Source organism: Theropithecus gelada, chromosome 2 (genome assembly GCF_003255815.1).
Source record: "Theropithecus gelada isolate Dixy chromosome 2, Tgel_1.0, whole genome shotgun sequence".
NCBI classification, from domain to species: domain Eukaryota; kingdom Metazoa; phylum Chordata; class Mammalia; order Primates; family Cercopithecidae; genus Theropithecus; species Theropithecus gelada.
In genome coordinates, this window is record NC_037669.1 from 57,129,417 (window position 1) to 57,148,055 (window position 18,639).

An 18,639-nucleotide genomic window follows, 5' to 3' on the forward strand; every position below is an offset into this window, starting at 1 on the left:
CATCAGAATACAATTCCATACCTTATTTTGTATTTTAGGTGCAAATTGTTATTCTTCTAACATGTGCTTCATCATACAACGTGTTAATTGGCTTAAACCAGTCTTTTATGTAGTCTATGTCCATTTTCTATCCCAAAGTGAGTTCATCAGTCATACATCTCCACATCCAAAAAAAGGGTTGTCCCTCGCTGTCCACCTGCCTGCCATCTCTAGTTGCTGCTGACCTGCCAGAATAAACTCTCTGTATCTAGCTAAGATCCTTGAAGTATTTCTCTGCACTGCTTGCAGGGCATTAGCTTAGAAAATGGATGGTAGCTTAAAAGAAAGGTAGCTTAGGGCCAGGCCTCTCTTCACTATGCACTGTGATCTTTTACCAAAGAAAGCATGAAAGCCAAAGACAATTTACAGAATATCTTCTGGTTGATACCAGTCCAGGTGAAGAAGGCTGTGGTTCTTATCCACCCATCCCAATAAAGCCATGCTGCCTCTTAGTTAATATTATCCATCCAACTTGAAAAGGATCGTCGTGGCCATCAGTAAGCCATAGCCCAAGCACAACCACGGCATCTTGTTTATCTGGCATCTACAAGTTTGCCATGAACATACATCTGCCAAGTGAACTGTAGAAAGTGCAGGGAAACATTCCAAATTCAGGATGCAGGTGGGAGAAACAGTGTGAGGTACCCTTCTTCTTAGACAGGAATGTGAGAAGGCATCATCTTGGCCAGATATACAGCTATTCAAATGAGGCCAGGTTCTTTTAAACTTTTAGCAATGGAAGTCTTATTTGCATAAATAAAATTTAGTAAGTAGCTGAGCTACAGCCCTATGCCCTCTGAGCTTGCTGTTTTTCAATCTAAGTGCAGAGACCAGCAAGAATTGGCCCAACTCTGAATATCTAATATGCCAGCAGTGCACAGATACATTGAAATTTTGAGATTTACTTTTCGTTTATTCCACACATAATGGAGTTTTTCTTTCATACACTGGACTGTTAGCTAAGGAAGCAAACTAACAGGATAATTGTATTTCTTCAGGAAAAAAATATGGTAGTATAAATGTCTTCCTATATTAAGTCAGCAAGCAAATTCATTTTTATGTAGACATGTAGTTGCAGTGTGGAGTTGGATGAGTAGAAGCATGCATGCACCAGATGGCAAACTGCAGTGATGGAGCAGAGCTGTTAAAAATGAAAACACTGAAGATTGAAATACATCGAGACTAAGTGTTTAGAGCAACAATGAATAAGAGGACATTTCTGTTCCACTATTTACTTTGCAGCTCATAGTATAAACTCTACTTCCTCTCAGACATCCTCCCTCAGAAAAAAATTGTACAGAATTTGCCTATTGGAGAGACAAATTCCTTTTTCAAGTGCATGAGCTGTTTTTGTTTGTTTTTAACCAGTCAGTTTAAATTCAGAAAATAATGTCATTTGTCTCTGTTATGACAGTTAAGATACTGGAGATAATTTTAGCTATATTTGGCATTAAACAGAATATTATAATGTTACCTAGCATAGCATAGTCATGTCTGTTTTTATTAATTGAATTTTTCACTATTGTTCTTTTCCTATTACATGTATTTTTGCCTTGCTGGGGACTGGTTTTTCAAACGTCATTGCTGTCTATGATGTTACTTTTTCCCTATTAGTGGCTCATTTTGAGATCATTTTAAATGACTATTTGTTTGTATGTTTGTCTTATCTCAAATGTTTTATTTCTTTGAGTTGACTTTGTCCTAGATCAGTATCAACGCTAAAACTTTGGAAGCTATATCCAATGTGGACTCAACTTGAGTTTCCTAGAATAAAATCCTTGTCAATTTCTAGAGCTACACTGTCCAATACAGTAGCCACAGCCATAAGTGTGTGTTTAAATTTAAATGCAATGTAAATAAAGTTTACTTAATTAAAAACTAAGTAAAATAACAAATGTATTTCTTCAGTTGAGTAGCCATATTTGCTTACTCTATTAGACATCACACACACAAAACATGACCATCACTGCAGAAAGTACTAGTGGACAGCTTTTGTGCAGATAAGCTCTTTGGATTCTTTTTTGGGACCTTTCAGAGCTGGGTCATCAGAAACCCCAATGTTTGGAGGTACATGAATCTCCTCCTATGGTTTAGCAAATATCTAGTTAAGTTTTCATGGTGTTTTAGGGTGTGTCTACACAATAACAAAAGAGCTAAAGCAATTAAAAAAATCTTTCCAACTGGTAGTGAGAAAAAGGCTCTATTTCGTTTTATTTTTCTGTATTGTTTACCTTGGCTCTATGTAGACACTTAGAGCAACAACAAAAACCCTATGAAACTTTTTCAAGGAAAGAGATACCAAATGAATTCCAAATGGAATCACTGGAATATAATTTTTGAATTAATTAGATGAGGCCTCTACCTGGGCAGCCTTCTTTGAGCTCAGGTTACTCCTGTTTTTGTAGACAAAACAAGCAATAATACGTTACAGTATGTTTAAAGAATCTCTCACCAAACATCATTATATTCAGCATATACAAACTATATAACCAAATAACGAAACCAAAAGAGTAATTCCTGCATTGGAATTTTGGCATGCCATTCATATTCTAAGAAACAGAGGAGCAAAGAGGAACAAGCGTGGGCTGAAGAGTCAGACCTGGGTTTTAGTCCAACTTCTGCTGTTAACTACATGTGTGGCTTTGGTAATGTTACTTAATCTTGTGAAGCCAAGGTTTCCTCAGTAAAATGAGAATAACAACATCTATTCTATAGATGTACTGTGAGGAGTAAGTGAGATATTCCACACAAAGCATTCCGCATAATGCCTATTTCAAAGAGTATTTTATGCTAGCATTAGCATTAATGTCAGTGTTAGCATTTTAACAACCAATGTCATACCCAAAAAAAGCCTCAACAAGGATTGCACCTTATCATTAAATAGCAACAGTAGTAATGTTTTTTGAAAGTTAATAATTCTTAAATAGCATAGTATCAAAATGTCTAAACTCAAAACTTCTAATTTCGTCTTTTTTTCCCCAGTACAATTACTTCCAATTATGTTTTCTGTTTATTGACTTTGAACAGTATCTAGTTAAATTATGTGTGTGTGTACAAAAATAAAGCTGTTATTGGAATATTTGCAAGATAAAGGTTTTATGAAATGCAAATTTGACAAAACAAGCTATAATGAAAAGCCACTAATTATAAATATACATATATATTTAACAACACAGGTATAGGTATAATAGATGCACACATATGTTCATGTAAATTCTTCTTCTTCTTCTTCTTTTTTTTTTTTTTTTTGAGACAGAGTTTTTCTCTTGTTGCCCAGGCTGGAGTGCAATGGTGCAATCTTAGCTCACTGCAACCTCTGCCTCCTGGGTTCAAGCGATTCCCCTGCCTCAGCCTCCTGAGTAGCTGGGATTACAGGCAGGCACAACCACGCCTGGCTAATTATGTATTTTTAGTAGAGATGGGGTTTCTTCATGTTGGTCAGGCTAGTCTCGAACTCCCGACCTCAGGTGATCCACCCACCTTGTCCTCCCAAAATGCTGGGATTACAGGAGTGAGCCACCGCACCCAGCTGTAAATTCTTCTTTTGAGGATTTAGTTTTATCTATCCTGTGATGTTTAATGTACATTTAACTGCACCTTTATATCTACTATATCTTAATAAATTATGCTGAAATTTATTTCTAAGCAAAGCTTTTTGCCTCTTCAGGAATGGAAGGACACTGACATTTAGCTGATACAGTATTTTCTAGACATCATATTTTATGACACACTTATGACAAAGTCATTCTCTCTTTTATACATAATTTTATTGAGTTTTAGAAAAGCTCAGTGATTCTTAAAGCCACATGGCTAGTAAATGGAGTGGTTTAGATTTGAACCCAGGTATGTCTCAACCCAAAGCCTCTTCCTACATCACACTGAATGCCACAGCAAGTCACCATCCACTTGCCCTCCTCTCAACTGGCCACTTGCTCTGGAGACACAACACAGCCTATCATTCATTCTGTTCCTCCCTTCTCTCAGTATGTTCCTTTAGCCTTGTCCTAGGATGTTTTCTGTCAAAAGTCAAAGTGGGGCCCACAATGTTGTTAATTAACCATGTTACTCTGTCTACATATATTCAAAATATTTCACAACATTCACTCAACTATTCGTAAATAGAGATAGGTCAAAATCACAGTTCTTTGTGTGTAGTGTTTGTCAGGAGCAAACCCAGTTGGCTTCTTGGTTTTTATTAAAGATATCTCTCTTATTTCCACAGCAAAAAGGATTTCCTCAAGAGTATTTAAAATTGAGACTTCCTTCTGTTTGGCATTAAGCCTTTGACAACAAGATCAGCTTCTAACTGAAATATAATATGTCATGAATGACTTAATGGATAACCTGAAATCCCTTCTGCCTTAAACAGAAAAAGTATCACAAATATTTGAATCTGCCTCATTCTACATGCAACTAGCCAAAATATTCCTGGAAAACAAATCTTAAAACTAGTATTTTAAATCTGAAATGTACTCTTACCACCATATTGTTAGTAAAGCTAGCAATTAGGAATTCTAAGCATTTAACCTTTGAGCTGGTCTTGTGTTATTTACAAAGTGATAGCTATATGCCCATTTTACCTGGGGACATTTGCAGGCATGACTAAAGGGTCCTAGAGTTTTGCAGATATGCCATATAATAGCATCTTAAATCCAACGTTTTTTTCCTTAATTTCTTCCCTAAGGTTTGTCTTGCATAGAATAAAACTCTTCTCCAGTGGTATGGTAGACATTGTTTTTCCCACAGGACAATGCCATTGTCATGGTAGTATCTGGTCCTGTGTACTTGGATTAAAGTTTGACAACTTTTTCCAATTTTTATATTTTTCTAGAAGACCTGATGAGTAAAAAATAACTTTTTCAACATTCACATGCTAAAGGAAAAAAGTTATGCTTCCAAAATTCTAATTTATTCCAGTTTTATTCCTACCAGTACAGTTCATTAGGTATGGAAGTTTCCCTGACAAAAAAGTTGTTGCCTTAACAGGAAGGGTGCAAGAAAGAACAACCTGACAGGTGCATTTGTCAGTTGGAGGTTTCAGTACCAGAGGACAAGAAGCAAGGGAAGGGGGAGGCTTCACACTTTTGAAGCAGAGCCTCCAAAAGCTCCTTTCCAACAAGGAACAAAAAGAAAATGGTGGCAGGAATGAGTCAAACTCAAAAGAGCAGAAGTTAGCATTTACCAAGGCAACCCAGTCCATATGACAAGAACGATCACAGTAGTTCTCCAGAGAGGCAAGCACACCCACCCCACCTCTTCTAAAGTTTCTTGATGCAGGATGGGAAGATGAAAGAAAAGGAGAGTTACTTACTGTTTGGGTCTACATTTTCACAGAGCTCTGTCTTTGCCTCACCGTTGGGTCTGTCACTGGGTTTGTGTGACAGCCTCGATGACATGGTGGCTGCTGTGACTACCGCCTTGAAGCTTCGCTTCCGTTTCTGGACATTGAGTTCAGGGTGGAAAATGATGATGTATACTTTCGGCATGTATAGCATCCCCAGCGCCACTGACGCACTTAGGTTCATGGAGATTGTAAGCGTGGTAGTTTGTATGTAGAGCTAGGAGACACAACACACAAGGCACTATTAAAAATAAAATGACTGCAGAGGGGGTCTGAACACTTAAAGCGATGTCAAGAATGACTATGGCTAAGATAAAAGCAATCTTCAGGAGTTTTGATAAATAAAGGACAATGACTCTGCACAGTTATTGGAGAGTATATGCATATATTGATTGAATGCTGTTGGGTCAATCCATGCACTACAGAAGTCTCCTATATTAAAGTTCAGAGTAGTCTTGCCCTAGAGAAGTCTCCTATATTAAAGTTCAGAGTAGACCTTTAATCATAGTTGAAGGACTTCTAATCAGAGTGTCAGCTAAATATAAAGACATGAAGACCACAGAAATCTGTAATCTTGATTAAGGTGTAGTTAAGTTTTATCTTTCATACATGTAAAAGAAGGTTCACGCTCCATGATTTCTTCCTACATTGAGATTCTGAGGCCTTTTGAGAAGTCTTTATCTTAATATATGTCTCTTTTTATATTGTTTTCTAGAAAGGCATACCTTTTCCCTATTTGCCGAATAGTGAGTTGAGTTTCTCTGAAAACTAAGACCTTCTTGTTTAATTCTGTCTTACAAACCACAAATGACAAGTGAATGAGACCTAGTGATGTTGGCTTGTCCACTCTTTATATTGTCAAATTACTAATGAGATGCAAAATTGTATTCTGGAGTTGGGTTATTTGCAGTTTGGATGGTGCCCCTATTTCTGTCCTTGTCTCCTATTGTTTTCTCAAGAAATCAGATCAACTAATTGCTTGCTGTCCAGTGTAAATATGAATAATTGATGGTAGAAGAACGTAGGGAAGTGTGTGATCCATAAGAGTAAAGCTATAGGCAACTTGCCTTGGTCTAGTTGTCTACAATACGTCCCACCATGATCTAGGACTCCACCACCCCACCCACAATGTGTTCAGTCATACTTGTGTTTTGCATGACTTCTAAAGGCTATTTAAATGGAACAACCAGCAACCATTGCCTTTTCTGTCCATGGAAAGCCTAGTTCCTTGACAATGGATTCAACTATGGTATTCCACAAGTATGCCTTCTTATTGATTGATGATAAAACCCCCATTCTTAAGGGAGTTCACAAGGCCCCTCATGGTTTGTGCTGGTCTACTTTTTTAGACTAATTGTCCACTACTTCCCACCTCCCTGACCCCCTGATCCCCTGTCTTGCCTTCCCAGGGTCCCATCCATTTGTGCCGTCCTTTAGTTCATGAATGAACTGTACTCATTTGAATAACTTTTCTCCATGCCCCTTTTCTTTATTTTTGTTTTCCTACGTATGGAATGTTCCTTCTTTTCTTCTTAGCACACCCATCCTAGGCTGCCCTCACAGCCTCAAGTCTAGGCCAGCTTCTTTACTGATACTCTCTCAAAGGACTTCTTTAGATCATTTGTCTCCATTGCAATTATGCACTCAGTACCTTGATCATTTTTCTGCCCATTTTCCGGCTAGGTCTTAAGTTCCATGAAGGCAGGATCTGTCTCTCTGGGACATTATTATGTCTGCGAAGAAGGCACTTGATAAATATACAATGGATAGGCTCATGTGTTTGTCTAATGGACACCTTTTTCCTACCTATAACTCACTGGTTAAACAGCCTATCTCTAAATATACAAAAATTTCCATTAGACATATTGGCTGCCTGGACATTTCTGATCTTAATTCTTCAAACTGAGGCCATACTGAAATCAAAGACAACTTTGCCATCTTGGCTGGAAAAAAATACAGTTTTCTAGCCAACATTAATTTGAATATGGATGTCTCCAAATGGTTAAAAGGAGCTACCAGCTGCTGACTATAATACATAATGAATGTAACACAGAAAGACAAAACAATGTTGAATTAATGACTCTTTAAAGTGTGAATTAGTTCATATTTTTAAAGCTCATATTTCCCTACTAGCATACCCTTAGACTTTTAATGTCATTCCACCCTGCCAGCCTACACTGTTCAAGAAAGGCTTAACATGGTCATAGGGCGTTATAGACACAGGCAATTTTTGTCACCACTATCACTGTACTTATGAGAGATTTGCAAACCATGGCTTAGATCAAAAAGGAAAGGGATGTCAACAAACCTATGGGATCTTAAGTTTTGTTTCTGTTTTTCTGCTCATGAGTGAATTTTGCAGTTTATGAAATTATTCAGACTTATTAATGTAATTATAAATTATACAAGCATATATGCTTATGTATATTTGTATGTGTGTATACATATGTTTTCTTTTTTCAACTTTTACATTCAGGGGTACATGTGCAGGTTTATTACGTGGGTATGTTACATGATGCTGAGGTTTGGGGCATGAATAATTCCACACGCAGGTACTGAAGATAGTACCTAATATTTAGTTTTTCAACCCTTACTCACTCTTCTATTAGCCCATAGTGTCTATTGTCATCTTTATCTCCATGACTACCCAATGTGTAGCTCTTCCTTATAAGTAAGAACATACGAGGGATGTGATTTTCTGTTTGTGTTAATTCACGTAGAAAAATGGCCTACAGTTCGACATGGTTTTGTTCTTTTTTATGGATGCATAACATTTCATGGTATAGATGTACCACATTTTCTTTATCCAGCCCACTGTTGATGCACCTAGGTTGATTCCATGTCTTTGCTATTGTGAATAGTGCCGTGAGGACATGCGTCTTTTGGTAGAACAACTTGTTGTCTTTTGAGTATGTACCCAGCAACATACATACTTTTTCTTAACAAAGACTACTTAGCAATTTAGGACTCTACAACTATGATGTTTATTTTATGAAGTGTTTATTTTCATCATTTTTAAACTAGAGACCATCAAGACTTTGATTTTCATTAAAAAAATTTTTACAGTCTCTGGTAACACTTCAAAAGTATGTGAAAACTGAAATAAACTTCACTAATCATATTTTTTCTACAGCCCCTCCACCCCTGAATCCTCTTTACACACATAGTGGATAAGAATGCAGATTCTAGAGCTAGCCTGAGTTCAATTCCCATTTACTAGTTTTGTGACCTTGGACAAATTACTTCCCCTCAGCTTCTGCATCTGCAAAATGGGCATAATAGTACCTACCTCATAATGCTGTCTTGCTTGATGATTAAATAAGTATTTATAAAGTGTTTAGGGCCTAGCACATAGTATTAATAAGTAATAAGTAAGCTTTTTTTTTTTTTTTTTTTAAGACAAAGTCTCCCTTTGTTGCCCAGGTTGGAGTACAGTGGCGTGATCTTACCTCACTGCAACCTCTGCCTCGTGGGTTCAAGTGATTCTCCTGCCTCAGCCTCCCGAGTAGCTGTGACTACAGGCATGTGCCACCATGCCCAGATAATTTTTAGTAGAGATGGGATTTCACCATGTTAGCCAGGATGGCCTTGATCTCCTGACCTCGTGATCCTCCCACCTTAGCCTCCCAAAGTGCTGGGATTACAGGTGTGAGCCACCACACTCAGCTGTATTTTTAAATAAGTATAGTCATGCATCACTTAATGACAGAAATGTGCTCTAAGAAATGCATTATTAGGTAATTTGTTATTGTGCAACTATCACAGTGTACTGACACAAATCTTGGTGGCATAGTCTACTAAAGTCCTAGGCTATACAGTTTAACCTATTGCTCCTAGGCTACAAACCTTTACAGCATGTTACAATACTGAATACTGTAGGCAATTGTAATACAATGGTATTTATGTATCTAAATATAGTTAAACATAGGCCAGGTGCAGTGGCTCATGCCTGTAATCCCAGCACTTCGGGAGGCCGAAGTGGGCAGATCACCTGAGGTCAGGCGTTCAAGATCAGTCTGGCCAACATGGCAAAACCCCACCAGGTGTGGTGGCAGGTGCCTGTCATCCCAGCTACTCAGGAGGCTGAGCCAGGAGAATCACTTGAAGCTGGGAGGCAGAGGTCGCTGGGAGGCAGAGGTCGCAGAGAGCGGAGATCGCACCACTGCACTCCAGCCTGGGGGACAGAGTGAGACTCCATCAAATAAATAAATAAATAAATAAATAAATACAAAGAATAAGCATGATTAAATATAATCTGTTTATCAAAATCTCATTATGTGGCACATGACTATATGTAGGTATGAAGGCTAAGAAGGCTTTAGTCTACAGAGATCTCAGAGGTATTGGTCCACAGGGACCTGCTCCCACTAAGCCTAGAAGGGAAGCTAGGCTGCTGACTGTTTGGCTTTTGGTGAGGCGGGAGGCTCACATTGAAGTTACGAGTTTTCATCCCACCATCTTCTTTAGTACATTCTTTAGTAAATTATGTCATATCTATATTTAGTCCCATGGTTGTTCTTATTTTACCTGATGCTTATTGTATAATGCACTACCCTGTTTAAGGTTAGGCATTTCACATCACTTTCCTTTATTTGTAATTTCTTTAGAAATGTAACAGTTGATGATCATTATCAGTTCCTTTTGTCAAAGTAGAGGTAAAGGAGTTCTTATGTACAGAGTTTTACTGAGACCAAGGGCTGTCCTCCAACTGAGCCTAATCTGATTTTGGATGTTGGAGGATCATCCCCAAAGGAAAAAAAGAGCTTCCCCACCCTGGCCAATTATGGATGACCCAGGCCTGCGGGGAGGACATAGACTGCCTTGAGATTTCCATGTCTTGATAATTAAGCCTTAATTTTATCATCAACCTAAATGAATTTCCACTCCTGGGTTAAATGTGGCTTTTCTAACACCCACTATGTATAATTTAGGTCAAATAACTGAACAGCATTTAGGTAAGGAATTCAGAGCCAAGCCAGCAAGAGTTATGTACAGTATTCTAAAATACTTTTCTTAAAAGTCTGATGTGCAGAACCCACAGCTATAACTATTCTGTCTTTCAGTTTTATGAATTATAAAATGAAAACCATAATAGTTTGTACCTCATATGGTCACTGTGAATAAGTAACCAATTAATATATGAAAATTGTTTAGCAGAGTGCCTAGAAAATAAGTACGCATGAAATGTTATCTGTTAATATTTATTTTCTGCCAGCTTAGGTTTCTGGGGTTTAGATCTAAGGATAAGGCTTTCACTGTAACCACTTTATATATTTTAAACTTGTCATGTATAGGTTATTAAGTAATAGTGTTTATAAAATCCACTCCTATTCATGTCTAGTCAGATGGAAATGTACCAGCAAATATTCTATTAAAGTGCACAAGGATGTGGTGAATTCAATGCCAGGCAAAGCTCATTTGAACATGTTCCATGCCATTTTTTCATCTTGGCCTAAATAGTTCATTGTTGGATAAAATATGAATGCATATCACAAGATGCCTTTATTGCTTTATAAAATCGTGTAACATTTAGTGCTAGCTGAGTTCCTTGTCTAATTTTCAATTGTTAGGATGTTAAGAAATGTGAAAACTTGTTAGATAGTGCTTACAACCAACTCTGGAATTTGCCAACTCTCCTGTGTAGGTTTCAGAATCAGTTTAATTGAAGAATATTCTGAGAGATTTCAAGGAAATCTGTTAATAATTGTAATAATCATGGGTCTTCAACTTTGAAAACCAGAGTATTCTCAGTACTGTTCAAAAAAACAAAAGGAAGTCAAGAAAAAAATTCACAAGGCACAGAGATAGATATAAGACTAGAACTATCAGGAAAAACCCAATTTCACATTTTTGAGAAATCGTCTTATTACTACTGATGTCTTTAATAATTATTATATTCCATAAAAATGATGTAACAATACATGAATACTAATGAATCACCACTTTTATCTATATAAAAATTTAATTTACTCAGAAAAGTGTTATGTAGCTATTTCATGGTGTCAGACCACTGGTTTAGGGGATGATTAACGCTTGACCACGTTTGTTAGATCACTGTTAGCTGTAGTTTTCAGATAGGCTATAAATGAAATACCTTACTCTTTCACTACTTGTACATTCATCCATTTATGGGTTTACCTTTTTTTATTTTTAGTATTTTTATCTTTTTAAATCTGATCAAACTTAAACCACACTAAGTTCACCATTTTTATTGAGATACAAGTGCCTGGACTGGCCCATGTGCTGTGCACCCAAGGGTGAACACGCCAGGCATGCTTCCCGCCATCAGAGAGCTACATTCTAGTTGCAGGAGGAAGGCAAGAAAGACATCTATTGTACAACATGGTGACTATAATCAATAACAATGTATTATATATTGGCAAATTGCTAAAGAGAGTCGTTTTTAAGTTTCCTTACCACACACACAAAAATATGTGAGATAAATGAGTATGTTAGTTTGATTTAGCCATCCCACAATGTACACATATTATACAATTTGTATTTGTCAATTAAAACATAAATATTCAGCCGGGTGCTGTAGCTCACTCCTGTAATCCCAGCACTTTGGAAGGCCGAGGCAGGCAGATCACATGAGGTCAGGAGTTCAATACCAGCCTGGCCAACGCAGTAAAACCCCATCTCTATTAAAAATACAAAAGTTAGCCAAGTGGGGTGGTGGGTGCCTGTAATCCCAGCTACTTAGGAGGTCGAGGCAGGAGAATTGCTTCAACCCAGAAGGCAGAGGTTGCAGCAAGTCAAGATCGTCCCACTGCATTCCAGCCTGGGTGACAAGAGTGAAACCCCATCTCCAAAAAAGAAAAAATAAAAAAATTCAACTACTAAAGAATTCATGATGCAATAATTGCTCACTAAATCATTTCTTCATAGTGTGTATTGTCTCTTGCTTTTCCTTCCTCTTGTAGTGCCCTCTGCTCACTGCTCTGCCCCTGATACTCTTGTTAGATTTGATGCTCAATCCACAGGCATCCTCTACATAAACCATTCCCCATCTCCCCAGTCAGGACAATTCTTTTATGTGCTCCTTTCTGAAGTTACGGCTCATACAGTACTTAACCTGGTCTGCTTAGGAGAGGTCAGTCTGTGTGCTGTGAAGTTGCTTTGAAACTGCAGATACATCCTGAATACACTGACCTCTTAGGGAGTAATTTGAGTATACCACAAAGTTCATGTTTGTAAACATGTGATTTCCTCTGCAAGAAACACTAGGTAAGCATGGTAAGCTGCTTCTTGCAGAAGTCAGCTATGTGGGAATACACAAAATGCACACTCACGCCCAGGCTTCCAGCATCTGCCTGCAAGCCTGACCCTTCCACAGTTTTACGATCAACCTTATGCAGCAATCCTTCTGGCATCCACATCCATGAACAAACTTTAGGTCACTTTTTATCAGGTAAAGTGACACATTTATTGTAGTATTCATGGGTTTCTTAGCCATTAAACATATGCAAAATCATGCCACTATTTTTATTAGGTTCTGTCTTTTTTTTTTTTTTTTTTTTTAAGTGTCACTGATGATGTTTCTCAGTGTTGTGTCTCTAATCCGGTTTCCTGTAAGTCCTGTGTTTTCTCATGGGAAACTTTTGAATGGCATGGTGATCTTTTAAGAACACCTATGTCATGTTTCAGAAGAAATGACTGGAAAATAAACACGATGTCTGCTGCAGGGTATCCACTTATTAAATTCCGGTGAATCAGGAAGTTCTACACTTGAAGTATTAGGTATGATCAGTATTCTTGGCATTTAGCACTGTTTCAAGAAAAGCTATTATTTGTAGTCTGTTAGTAGCATTTTTTTCTATTTGTGTGCTTCTGTTTCCTCATTACTAGAGTGGAGATGACAGTAATAGCTATCTCATAACATTGTTGGGATCAAAAAATGGTCTCTATAAATACACAGAACTGTTACTAGCATGTAATAACCACTGATCAAGGATGTTAGTGTCATTGATTTATTTATTGGCTATAACATGAAATAATTTATTTTCTACACTGTTTTTTTCCATTCTATCTTAATACATTTTAAAATGATTTTCTTCTTATGAAATCCACTGAAAAACAACAGCCTGTTTTAGGGGAAAAATCTCGTTTAGTTTGCTTCCATTTTGTTTGAAAGTATATTCAAACTCCTATTTCATCTCTCATTGACTATTTTATGAGAAATAACCAGTTTTGTATGTTCCCAGGTGACAGCTGAGAATTAGGACAAAAAGGCTTTAATGGAGTCTATCAGTGGGATCGGAGAAGTTTCACAATTCTCATGAAATCTCAGTGACTATGTAATAAAAATGAAAAATGCAGCCAATGTTGTCACAGTAAAGAGGAAGGGTACATTATTATCTGACAGATGTTTGAAACATTCACATTATTACATTGAAATGAAAGTTCCTGGCAGTTAAGACCAATGTTTTCTGTCTTCACTACCTATATCCATTGCTTCCTAATTAGAGTGCTCACATATTTGTGAAATAAATGTCACATAGCTGAGAATGAGCCAGAATGTTTGCAATTGGGATTCTTTCAGCCATCCTGAAGGTCAGTGCCCTGAGGGTTTTTGCTTAAGTATGAAATAATACATGATGATGGAAGAACCCAGAATATAATGGAAAATAAAAATACTGTTTTTCCCCCTGTGGGGCAGGGGCAAGAGTTTGAATCCTTTAGAATGATGATTCAAGGGAGGAAAAATATTTTTGTTGTTAAAACTATTTTCAAATGTTGGCCTTGGATTATTAGTGGTGACTTTGGGCAAGTTACTTTACTTCAGGCAAATGATAAAATCAAGATTCAATGCCAAGATGTTTGTTACTAGAATGTCTGATATAAACTCCTACCTCATTTACCATTACCACAAAGACTTCCTCACTGTTCTGATTAAAAGAAATCATGTGTAAAGAGTAGGTAACACAGTCCCTGTCACATAGTGGTGCCAGAAATTGCAAGTGTCATTATTAGATGGCCTCATACTCTGCAGATAATTTTTATGCTATTCTACTTAGATCTCCTAACTTTGAATAGATGCCAGATAGGTAGATAGAGATATACTCACACACCAAATAGTGTGGGACAGGCATCTGGTCATAGAATGATGAATGATTAATGGAGGCAACTAGATGAGTATTGGACAAGACCCAGTTTCACTGTGTTTTGTTTTCTCATTTAATATCTCCAGGCAGACATGATATTAAGGCTACACACAATTGCATTCTTTATTTGGATAGACGTAAGGTGAGCGCTCCAGGTGAATGCAAATCAGTTTCTGGAGCATGAGATAAGTGATTATGTTCATGCTTGAAATCACCGGCATCTCAGTGCTTTGCTCTCCTGACTGGAAGCCTGATGCGGTGTCTATTCCCAAATACTGTAATCAGAGAAATGATGTTATTCCAATTGACCACATCCTTGGAAAAGTTTAGCATTCATCCCTACCCCATGCCATCCTAATAAGCTGCAAACCATCTTGATGGCCAAGTTTTCCAGGAAAGTCACTTCTGATTTTGCTGGGCATGTGCAAGCACAGCCTACGCACTCAGTGGTACACAGAATTTCTCTTCCCTAGCAGCTCTCTGACTCCTCAATTTTGATTTCAAGATGTTTTCCCTCTCCAGTTGCAAGGTAGGAATTTTACTCTCTTATGTAGACAATATTGGGTACTATTTGCCCTGTTGTGTTATCTAAAAGGTTATTGACCATTCCTGCTGGCTTGAGAGCACTAAAAATGTTAGATCTCTGGCTTGCAGGGATTTAATGTACAAAGGCACAGCATTTTCCCTATAGTTAGCCTGGAGAGACAACTCGTGCCAGAATCCATGGGCTCCCTTTAATCCTCTGCCATATTCATGAAAATGGAACCTAACAGCCTTTTTGTAGGAAGCTATGTCAGATTCTGTCTTATAATGTGAAAATGCTGTCTTGTACCTCACTGGGGGAATATATTGGGTAATATACCATTAAGTTCTGTATTACTTTACAAGTCAACCAGTAAGTTTAAAAGACATTAAATCTGAGCTTAGTTTCTAAAGATGTGAAATACTCCATTTGTATTAGTACAATGCTGTCAAATCTTGCCAAATTTTAAAGTAATCTTTATAGTGCTAATGAACATAAAAAGAGAAGAATCAAATGGAAAACACTGACGTCAAATAAATAGTTAAAAAGCAAATGTCCTAAGCATTTCTTGGGCCTATTCAAACTTGTAAAGGGTTCATTAAAACTAGATCCAACAGTGTCATTGACAAGAAGACAATGTCAGATTCTCACAGAAACAAAATATGTTCTTATCTCAGTTTTCAAAGCCATTGACGATGGCTTTCTGATGAACTTTGACAGGTTTTGATAATTGGATTCATCCCAGCCTTCTCTTTCCTCTTGTTAGTTCTGGTTCTTCTATTTGCTGATCTTCCTCTGTTGTTTTTGGTCTGCATCTTTCCTGTCTTGCCACCAAGCTATGATAGCTCCCTTCCTGCCCTTCAGCTTCCTCTTTTCACCTTGCACTAGTCCACACTTTTCTCTGTATATGTCTTGGTTTTCCTGCCTTTCCATGACCACCATTGTGGCAACATGGTTGTGGGTAGAGGCAGGCTTCCCCATTCTCCACTCTGAGTGCCTGGCACACTGAAACACCCCTAGGTAATGTGCCATATGGTGTCCCTGGCTGATGGGCAAATCACTTCAACAGCTGGAACCTACGCTAGTTGAATTGCCCCATTGGGGTGACTATGCACTCAAAACCCCTCATTATGCCCCTCTGCTGTTTAATGGTTGAAGCCCAAGAAGAGCAAATAATTGAAATGACACTGTTGCACTGTTGACAAAAGTGTAAACAAGGAGTCACTCAGTCCATGCCTCTAAATGGAACAGTGAGAGCTTTGAGATTGGGCAGGAAAATGATGCCCATCCTGCCAAGGCAGATGCAGTGAGAAGAGAGTAAGCCTGGTCAGGCATAGGGGCTGAGCAGTTTGATCTTTGATCTTGCCTTTGACTTTGATCTTACTTTGATCTTGCCTTCCCAAGACCCATTTCCCTTTCCTCTTGTTACCAAGGTGTTGGATCGGAGATTTCCTGACCACTCACTCTTTAGGGCCTGCAGTCAGGTTTCTATCCCCTGACCTCCTCTGAGTTTGTCTTAGACATGTTCTTTGACTCCTTGGAGAACCTGAGAGGCAGGATTCTTCTAGGTCTCATTCTTTTCTTCTTTAAAACTCTGTCCTGCTGCATTACCTCAGATTTCTACTACACTTTGGATGAAGAGAAAATTCCTTCACATGGCCCAAAGAACTCTGTGGGGTCCCCCTTCTGATTTCCCTCACCTTCTCTAAATCCCTAAAATGAGTCATGCTCCATCCATCCTGAAGCCCTCTGCACATGCTGTTCCTTCTGCCTTAGATGCTATTCCCAGCCATCTTTACCTAGCTACCTCCTACTTGTCTTTCAGGACTCAGCCTTACTTCCCTGGGGAAGCCTTTTCTGGCCTTCATGTCTAAATTATGCCCATCTTGTTTTACTTGCTTCTAGGATGTATCATTTCCCTTTGTTTCGCTAATCACAATTTGTGATTATTAATCCATTGCATGTTTCTTTTATACATGTCCCCTTGGCTAGACTGAACATTCCATATGTTCTATATATTGCACAGCAAAAGATAGGACAAGTGCAATAGAATTGGCATCAAGCGTGCCGGATTTGGATGCAGGCTTATGGCACTTGCTAACTGTGTCATCTCCAACATTTTATTTAATCCTGTAAGTCTGGGGTTGAATACAAAATGGAAAGTAGTAACATATAATAGGTACAGAACCAGAATACATCGTGGGAATCAGGGATTGAGGGAGCATCTAGAAGTGATGAAATCAAAGGCATGGGCCATACTTAAATTCTCTTGCATCTTAGTACCTGGCATAAGAAACAAGTTCAATGTATGTTTGATGAATGAAGTGGTCCTCACTCATTTGAGCAATCCATGCAAAATTCGAAGTCACTCAATTTCTATCTCTCAGTTCATGATGTCTCCCACAGTCACTCTGTCCTCTTTCATATTCCTAAATATGCTATATTTCCTTCTGCCACAAGGCCTTTGCCTGTGCTTTCTTCTTCCCCTGGTATGTTCTTCTACCCCACCCCCTTTGTTATCTTCTATTCATCCTTCAGAGAGCCACTTAAACTTCACTTCCTCAGAGGAGATTTTTCTAACCAAGACTAGGGAATACTGTTCTGTTAGGCAAGTTCTCAAAGCAAATTTTGCCTCCATATTTAAATGTGTATGTGTGCGTAAAAGAGAGAGAGGGAGCAGGAGGAGAGAGAGTGAATACTGTATCTCCTCCACCAGGAAGCATATCTGGTTAGCTCACCATTTTATCTCCAGTGTCTGCCACTGCGGGTGGCAAAGAGAGGGGACTTAATTGGTAATGTTAAAGAAGCAAATCTTGGACACACAAACATAGAGATTCCATTTCCAGTCGTTGGCTCCATACCTGGCATAATCACAGAAAACAGAGAGACAAAAGGTAGTTGGTAGGAAGGGGAAAGAGCCCGAGGCTCCCAGGGCACACACTTTCCCTGCAGTATTTCCCAAACCAGCTCAAGAGAGGAGGAGTGGACTCTGTTGTCCCGAGGGTGGCCACCTACATTTTCTCTAACTCATCTTCGATATATTCACTAAACAATAAAGCATAATTATCAATAATGACTTCTATAGAGCCTGTGACAAAAATGAAAATCCAACAACCCTGCCTCTTTTGTAAAGATGGGAGCTTATCTTTCAAACAGCTTGAGCTAACACCCAGGTTAGCACCTAATTGTCTCCTCACAATAGAAAAATGAAATGGTTGCCATGACAACTCAGTGATGAGTTCAGGCATTGAAGTTTGCTGACTTTGACTTAACTGAGACCCTATATGTGTTTTGTCTTTGTCATGCTAATTTCTCCTAGAGTTTTAAAGAAATCATCAATAAATATTTTTAAAACCCGCCTTCTTTAGATAACATAAAAGTGATCTACAAAATAATTAATAAGAATGTGAGTAAATTGCTGTCTTTCCACAACTCAGATCTCTTCATAATATCTAGGCCCATGTTTATAATTTAGGGAAAAAAAATGTTAGAAAAAGTTCTATTGTTTCATCTGACTCCTGAAATGAAACTATATGAAACTTTGATATAATTATTAAAAAATTGATGAGTTTTTTTTCAATAAGTAATTTTAATGGCAATTTCTCGATTCAAGTTTAGCTTATGGGATCACC

General features: G+C 38.1%; 1 protein-coding gene across 3 annotated transcripts in view; it reads right to left on the minus strand.

The window, feature by feature from the left end:
* The window catches only part of GRM7 (glutamate metabotropic receptor 7), an 889,769-nt gene that overhangs the window by 55,965 nt on the left and 815,165 nt on the right, over window positions 1-18,639 (minus strand). For all 3 annotated transcript variants that reach the window (XM_025375788.1, XM_025375787.1, XM_025375786.1), the window contains exon 9: window positions 5,351-5,597. In XM_025375788.1, the coding sequence (XP_025231573.1) occupies window positions 5,351-5,597 (247 nt within the window). The remainder of the gene's footprint in view (window positions 1-5,350; window positions 5,598-18,639) is intronic.